Consider the following 8,195-nt stretch of genomic DNA (forward strand, 5'->3'; position numbering starts at 1 on the left):
AACACATCATTAATGCCACACAATCTGATGAACATAATTCACCCGCGAATCGAACAATTCAAATTCTCATTCACTGAAGCATTATCTTGCCGCGCAGAAGGATATCCACCCAATTGGGGGGACAATTTTTCAATTTCCCCCCCGCTTTCCGCGGCATGCAACGCTTATTTGGAATACAATTCGATTAGAAATGCTTTGCTTTTCGAAATAATAAATTAAATTTTGTTCCACTCCACTCCCACTCCAGCCGTATCCGCATCTCCCCAGCTTCCAGCCATTGCCAGTGCCATTAACACCATCTAGGCCATAGGCCTGGGGTTCCATCCGCCGCCTCGCGGGGTGCAAAAGGTTGCAAAATTGCGAGACGAGTCTTGTTTGGGGAATTCCTGTGGCAACGGCCTGGAAAAAGAAAAAGAAAGCGAAACCGAAACCGAAAACGGAAAAACCGAAACAGCGCACAGGAAGGACGAGGCACAGGAGAAAACGCGCGCGGCATGCGATGCCGCCGAATCAATTTCCTCCAAACAGAACACAACTGAGCAGATCCTTAGAGCCTGCGAGGGCTTTTCTTAAAATAACAAAATTACTTTTTATATGCAACCCAAGTCAGGCCAAGCCAAGCCAAGCCGAAACCAAGCCGAGCCGAGCGAGAAGCAGCCGCAGAGGCAGTGGCAACAGAATGCCATTGACAACCATTAATCATGGACGCCTGTCAGGGCGGGTTCACTGGTTCAGAGGAAAAGGAGAGGGAGGGGACGAGAGAAAGCACACAGGAGTGGTGTGTGTGTGTGTGTCCTGCCTGGCTGGCTGTCTGCTGATTGTCCTGCACTGCAATGCTGGTTGTTTTTTTTTTTACTCTAAACTTTGCCTTTTACATGCTAATGCCTGGCACTGGGGCTCAAGTCATGCTCATGCTCGTAGTCGGAGGCACAAGCTCGTGCCCCTGTCCGGACCACGCCCAGCTGCGAAATTGACAAGCAAGCCGAGTGCGTTGTGTGACATGACACTTGCAAAGGACCAGGACCAGGACCAGGACCATGAGCAGGACTAGGACTAGGGCCAGTATACCCCAGGAAGGACCTGGTCTGGGGCTGGAGCTGGAGCGTGGGCGTGTGCCAAGGCAGGCAGGCAGGTTATGTATGCCATCATTAGACGTGGTCCGTTTGCCACGCCCGTGCTGTTGCTGTTGCAAATTGGCAGCTCGGCAATGGACGGCCATCATGTCAAGTGACAAGAAGATGGGCAGTGGATGTGGGAGTGGCACGGTGCATGTACCCTCTGCCTCTCCCGTGTTTGATGGCAAGTCAAAGTTCAATGCGAAAAGCCAAAATTCCAATTGCCAAGATGCATGCGAGAGGTGGAGCCGAGAGCAGGGACATTGTCTAATTGCACGGTTTATGGGCGCACCGAAGGGGGCGAAGGGAGGTGGGTAGGAGGTGGGGCTGGGTGCATGTCATAAAGTGCAAATGCTTGCCCCGCCTGGAGGCAGGGCATCGAAAATTGCGAATTTCCCGCAGAAACTGCTATTTGTGTGCTGGCCCGATACTTGACATGCATTTTCAATTTAAAGGACAACACCTCACATCCGCCTCCCCCCGCAAAACTCCAGCACTCTCCTCTCTTTCTGGACATCTCCTGGCCAATAATGAATTCCATTCGTTTTGTCTGCCCCCCGCCCCACAGCCGGCTGCCGACTGCCCGACACTGTTCATTTATGCAATTGCAAATGCATTTCGTCCTCGGCCAAAGTTGCGAACTCCAGCCAAGGAAACGTGACGGAGCAGGACCATACCTCCCCATTCAGGCACGATAAAACTTTATGCACTCTCCAGAAGGAGCCACAACGGAGGCAAACAGAGGACCAAAGAACCAGAGAAGCAGAGGACCAGAGGACCGTTGGACCGGACCCAGCATTGACATTTCAAGTAGACCCCATCCAGCGGGGGCTCACGGAAGCGCCATCAGAATAGTTTTAATAATGCACAAGACGACGGCACAAACGAGTCCAACTAAAGTCTGCAGCGTAAAATCCAGGACATACGAGGACGAGAACGATGCAGTGGCAGGGCGGCGGGCTGTGAGGGAACGGGGCCAGGAGACCAGGCCAGGCAGATAAGACCCCGGGACGGGACAGTCCAAGTCCTGGCCAAGTAAAAGAAAGAAATGGCAGGGAACCGAGCGGAGCAGAGCAGAGCACAGCACAGCGATGGCGGACGGAAGAACAAACATGAAAATTCAATGCAACTTTGTCTATTCGATGTCAAAATGAATACTTTTGCATTATTTATGTCGGCGCATTTGTTTGTTCAACTACAACCGATAACGAAGGCTGCAGGGGCAGGAACGAATGGTTGAGAGGGGGGCTACCCATTGAATGTATCTTACGAATTCCGCCCCACATTTAAGGCTTGAAGTCTATGGATGGAGCCATCGCGATGCATCGGACGAACGTTGAAAATATCTTTACATATCGGTATTTGTTGCATACTTCTAGGCCGAGACTCAAAATTCTGCAGCGTGTAGAACTGATGTAAAAATGGAGGTTGTTTATTAAAAATAATGATCCAATTTAATTCTTAATTAGGGCATATTTCTCTATATTATATAAAAACGGTTTGAATCGTAGTGGTCCCTATATTCTACACATATCAAGTGGGCTGGGGCGGGCTTGCCAGCTAGTATGTATATTAAATTTATTAAATATATTTATATTTTTTATATATTTTAAACAGCGGTTAGTGCTTCTGTTGCTGCAATTGACGTTCCTCCGCCTTTTCATAGTCGAATTCCTCCATATTGATGCGTATATAATATATACTATATATAGATTACCCAGAACGTAATATTCGAAGTAAAGGCAGAGAATACGCTCCACTTCCTCAATCTACACATCTAAGATATCGGTTAGGAGAGTATAAATTCTGTGTCTCTGACGAGCGCAAGACCTAGTTTGAATTGAAATCAAAACTTCCAACTTTAATGGTGATATTCTGAAAAGAGGCGACCACTTTTGCCACACAATTCGATTTCTTCTTATAGAATATAATAAGCAAATACGAAATAGATAATCGTTTTCAGCAGACGTCCCAATATACCTAAAATATAAGATGTGCACCCCATTTTCACCGTTCTTGACATTCCTCTGAGTAAACATATCCCATCCAACACATGTGTTTTCCCTGCATGTTCCTGATTTGGAATATTTTCACTCCCTCATGCCACTTCAGACCACTTCAAGAGATGTTCTTCTGGTGACTTCCAGCAGGCCAAGTGTCCACTTCAGATGGTCCGGCAAACGGCATCGTAATTTTGGGAGAGCTATAAAAATACGCAGCCTCGAGAGGATGTGGATGTTGGTGTAATGCGCTGAAAAGGACCCTTCAGCCAGGACATGTGTATGCGGCCAAGACCACTCGACAGTCTTTAGCTGGCTGTGAAGTGCATTTATTTGGTCATTTCATACTTATCCGTATCCTCACTACGCTGTACGCTCCACAAACTTAAACTTGAAGGGAATATTGGGCTGGACAAAGAACTGGGTCTTGAAGGCATTCTCGATGGGATAGTCGAAGCCAATCTCGAAGTTCCTCACAAGCCGGGCGACTCCTATCTCCAGCATCATGTCCACAATCCGCTTGCCGGCGCAGGCACGCGGCCCGAACCCGAAGGGCAGATACATGAAAGGCGTGGCCGTGTCTCCCACTAGCTTAGAGTTGGATTCGTCACGCAGCCAGCGCTCCGGCAGGAACTCCCGCACCCTGGGAACGTACTCCTCCATGTTGGCCATCTGATAGTTGGCCGCTATGGCCACATCGGTGCCGGCAACGATACGATAGCCACTAAGCACCACGTCGTGGGGCATGCGGCGTACGGTGCCGGGGCCAATGGGGTAGAGGCGAATGCCCTCCTTGATGCAGGCGCGCAGGTAGGGCAGATTACTCATGTTCTCAATGGTCAGGGGCGAGTCTTTGGCCGGCAGTATCTGGTTGATCTCCTCGAGCAGGCGAGCCTGCTTGTCTGGATTCTTGGCCAGGCTGAGCAGAATGCCAACCAGGCTTACAAGGGTCTGCAAAGGAAAATGGATTACAGTTGATTACTATCGGTGGGTGGTTGCACATACTGGATCTGTTCCAGCAAAGAGGAAGTCCATGGCGATGATCACAGCCGTTTGGCGATCGAAGCGAGACAATTTCTCCAGCAGACTAGCCTCCATTCCCATCTCGGGGCTCATTTTGCCTGCTTTAACGTCTTCCTCGATCCGCTGCAGTGCCTGCTCAATGTGGGTGCAGCAGAAGTCCGTGATGGTGTCCAGGGAACGCATCAGCTGATTAAACTTTGGCACTGGCAGATACTTCCAGATGGCCGGCATCATGTCCAGCTGGAAGCCCAGCTCCACGAAGTCTTTCAGGGCAGCTTTTAGCTGATTGGCCTCGTCGCTGTACCGGTTCTCCCCCAGCAGACCCAGATGGGTATTGAGAGCCACCGAGCCTATAGATTCGATCACCAAGTTACGAATGTCCTCGGTAAAGTCATCTGGCATCTCCTGGCTAACCGGATCACGGATAAGGCGAATGCTGGAACAAAAAACAAAGTTTAGTAAGGAGAATCTTCCGTCCACGCCACTCACCGCTCCAGAAACTCATCGCTGACCTGCACCAGGTTCTTCAAGTAGAGTTTTGCATTGCGGGGCTGCAGGAGGATCGGGTTTACCGCTGTTCGCATCTTGCCCCATGCGGCACCATTCCTAATTCAATGATAAATCTTAAGAAAAGCCAAGGGATAGGTGTCTTAGAGGTGCTCACCCAGAGACCAAGCCATCGTACTCGCCGAACACCTCCGGTCTGCGGACCTTCCTGAAATACTCAACAGTCGTGAAGCTCCGTCTATATGGCCACTGGCCCTCATTGCGAAAGACCGTCGCATAATCTTGGGGATTCATGGTCAAGACCATGTCGGTACCCGCAATACTGGGCATCCGGAAGAGGCCACCAAACTGTCGGCTCAGATCCAGAAACATTTCATGGGCGGGTGCATTTTTGTAGCGGCCTACAGATTAATAATGGAGACGGACGATCAGCGTTAAAGCACTGTCTGAGGCAGCTTTTGAGCTTTCGCTCACTGCTTACCGCCCGGCATAAAAGCTCGTATCATCTGGAATTTGCTCGGACCCGGCACCTCCGCGTAGGGTTTGGCCTGCTCCAAGCTTATCGTTTCCTGGGCAAGAGTCGTCTGCGAAGCATGACAATGTATAAATTTTGAGTATTCCCCAAATGACATGAACTTACTTTGCTGGCCACATTTCTATATATCTGATAGATCTGCCACGAGGCCTGTCTTTTCGCGTTCAACTGCTGCGACAACATTTTGTATACTGTTCGTTCGCTTCAGCATTCTAATAAATTCAATGCAACAGAGACAGAGAGCGAGAGAGAGAGGGAGAGCGTGAGCTTTGCAAAGCTCTTAGGCCGCTCTCAGCATGAGATAATTTGATTAATTTTGTTTATGTTTTTTTTTGTATTCTTGTTTGTTATGGTTATCTCCGCTCTCTTTTGGTGGCTTTATTCGCATGCGATGAACACAAAATTGATTAACTTGGGCCTTGGTCTAAAAAGCTTTCTTTATTTATTCAAATATAACTAAATAATGGAGAAGGAGAACAGCTGAGTAAGTTATAAGTCAATACAAATTTCCATATACTTTTGTACCAATATTATTTGCTAAGTGGATAGAAACTAAGCTAATTTAACTAATTGGCATATCATTTAATAAACTTTGATCTAAAAACCTTTCAAGAAGAGCAAAAGATCGCTTTTTCGGTATTTTTATAGTCGTATTTACCTAGTAATGGTATTCTTCTATACGAAGGATGGTTCTTGATAATAGTTTTTCCACAAAGAGTCTCTCAAAAGCCAACTAAGTTTTTTGTTAAGGAATATGCAGTAATTTATGGGAAATTTTGTGGCATAAAGTAAAAAAACAAATGCAAAAATCGTACGTTCACGACTGGTACTTAGTTCAATTTAAAAAACACCAATAGGGATAATTTATTGAGTAAATACTCAATTGAAAACTACATTATTCTCCTTATAAAAACATTAACTACTTTAAAATACTCTTCTCCTTTTCGCAGATTGTTTGATTTTACTAGATTAAGCCATTAAGACCACATTCTATCATCATGAAAACTATAACTCGGATAAGCCCCATCTTTTTTAAGAGACAGAGCAAAGTAGAGCTAACAAAATTCTATCGAATTGACTAAAAAAAACCTGGGGAAAATATTTGTTTTCTATATTGTTTGTACATCGAAAGCGTACGATATTTTTCGTATGGGAAAACAGGGTTCAAAAATGCCTGAATGAAATCCAGATCGGATTGCGAAATTGAATATCTTGTAACTTTTCTTTGTATAAAATCTCTGATATACCCCGTTTTGCACTCCGCTGGCTTTAAAAATCCGTGCCCTAAACTAAACCAAGAGAGCAGACAGAAAAAATTCAAGCCTGTCACAAACAGGACACATAGTCGCACAGGGTGGCAGACAGAAGGCAATATCTGCCGTGACAGAAAATCTATATAGAAGGCCCAGACTGACGGGACTATAATAAAATCGATTTTTTATGTTTTGGCAACTGACAAGGACGCGTCGCATCGGGGTCGCGTCTCGACCAGCGGGGCCCATAAATATAGGCACACAAACACACTCGCACACACAGACAGAGGCAGTGACAGAGGCAAAGGCAGGGGCAGGGGCAGGGGCAGAGACAGAGGCCGACAGCTGATGATGGGCATACAAAAGTTGACCTCGACTTTGAGCTGTCAAAGGCAGCTAACTAAAACTGACCTAAACCAACAAAAATCGACTTTTGCCGCCTAAACACCAGCCAGCCAGGCCTGAGCATGACAGCCCCGAAAGGGAGAGTCGAGTCGTCGAGTCCCCGTCGAAAGGGGGGTGCAGTGGGAGTGGGAAGTAGGCGTTTAAATACAAAATATCAGCATGACGCAATGATTTCCGGCCTCAGTGAAAATGAAACCTGTTGGAATCGGGAGCTGAGTGCCGGAGCCCCAGAGCCCAGAGAGCTGGGAGCTGCCATCGCTGTTGGCAATATAAACAAATTCAATTTGACAGCTGACAGAGACGACGAAAAAGAAGGAGAGCTATAGAGAGAGAGAGAGATACACACACACACAGTAACAAACAAAAGCCGCAAGTAATAAACTTTTACGATCTGTTTTACGGCGACGCGGCACGTGCAACTAGGCCCAGGACATTGAGTGGGCTGCCGCGGGGTTGCAACATAAATTTAATGAAGCTAAAAGCGAGGCGCAACAACAATGCAGACAACCCACACATACACACACACACACGCAGCCATTGGGAGAGTCGTGCCACATGTTGAGGCTGAACGGAGGCTGCGGCAATAAAAATAAAATAAAAGTAAATTGTTCAAGGACAGCCATATTTTATGTTATTATTTTACAAACAGCTGACTGCGATAGACGTTGGAAAGAGCGAAAGAGAGAGAGAAACATAGAGAAAGAGAGAGAGAGGTATAGCCACAAGAAAGGGATAGTCATTTATTTTTCAGGCGAATTTTTGTAGAAATTTCGCTGGGAATTTCCCGTTTAGATCCTGATACTGGTCCTAATTCCAGTCCTCGTCCTGCTCCACCCACTAATGTTGGTATTCCTGGCGCTGTGTGGCTGCTCGTCTGCGACACAAAAACGTCAGAAGCACTCAAAAGAGGACTTTGGCTCTGTCCTTGCCGCAAAACGCCATTGATGGATGATTCGCCTGCCCCCTGGCCCACCCCCCTGGCCCCGTCATTCGGGTGTGTGGCAAAATAAAAGCACTAGAACTTGCAATTTGTATGGAATACATCAGGAGCAGCCAACGAAACAGCCACCGAAAGTGGTCGTGGTCCCAGACGCAGACACAGACATGGGCCAGAAAGAGGCGGCACGACACACGACGCACGCGGTGGCACCGAGTCCTGTTCCGAGTTCTGAGTTATAGAAACCCATAACCTGCACTCTCTCCCACGGCAGCTCTCTCTCTCTCTCTCTCTCACTCTCTTACAGTCTCTCTCCTTCTCTGTCCCTCGTGCTGCTGTGGCTCTCTGCTTCTCTGTCTGTGAGTGGAGCGCGCTTTATGATTGCCGGGCATAAATAAGCGGCAAAAGCACCCCAATGAC

At 47.5% G+C, this 8,195-nt stretch overlaps 1 protein-coding gene across 1 annotated transcript; it reads right to left on the minus strand.

The window, feature by feature from the left end:
- Positions 1-3,422: 3,422 nt before the first annotated feature.
- Positions 3,423-5,363, minus strand: LOC6588092 (probable cytochrome P450 12e1, mitochondrial). Its single transcript, XM_002012828.2, has 6 exons — positions 5,286-5,363; positions 5,127-5,229; positions 4,803-5,046; positions 4,628-4,744; positions 4,121-4,574; positions 3,423-4,066 (listed from the first exon to the last, which is right to left on the minus strand). Exons 1-6 carry the CDS (start codon positions 5,361-5,363, stop codon positions 3,479-3,481), a joined length of 1,584 nt encoding a protein of 527 aa, XP_002012864.2. The 3' UTR covers positions 3,423-3,478.
- Between the last annotated feature and the right edge of the window lie 2,832 nt (positions 5,364-8,195).

Source organism: Drosophila persimilis, unplaced genomic scaffold, assembly GCF_003286085.1.
Source record: "Drosophila persimilis strain 14011-0111.01,24,50 unplaced genomic scaffold, DperRS2 tig00000000-arrow-pilon, whole genome shotgun sequence".
Classification (NCBI taxonomy): Eukaryota; Metazoa; Arthropoda; class Insecta; order Diptera; family Drosophilidae; genus Drosophila; species Drosophila persimilis.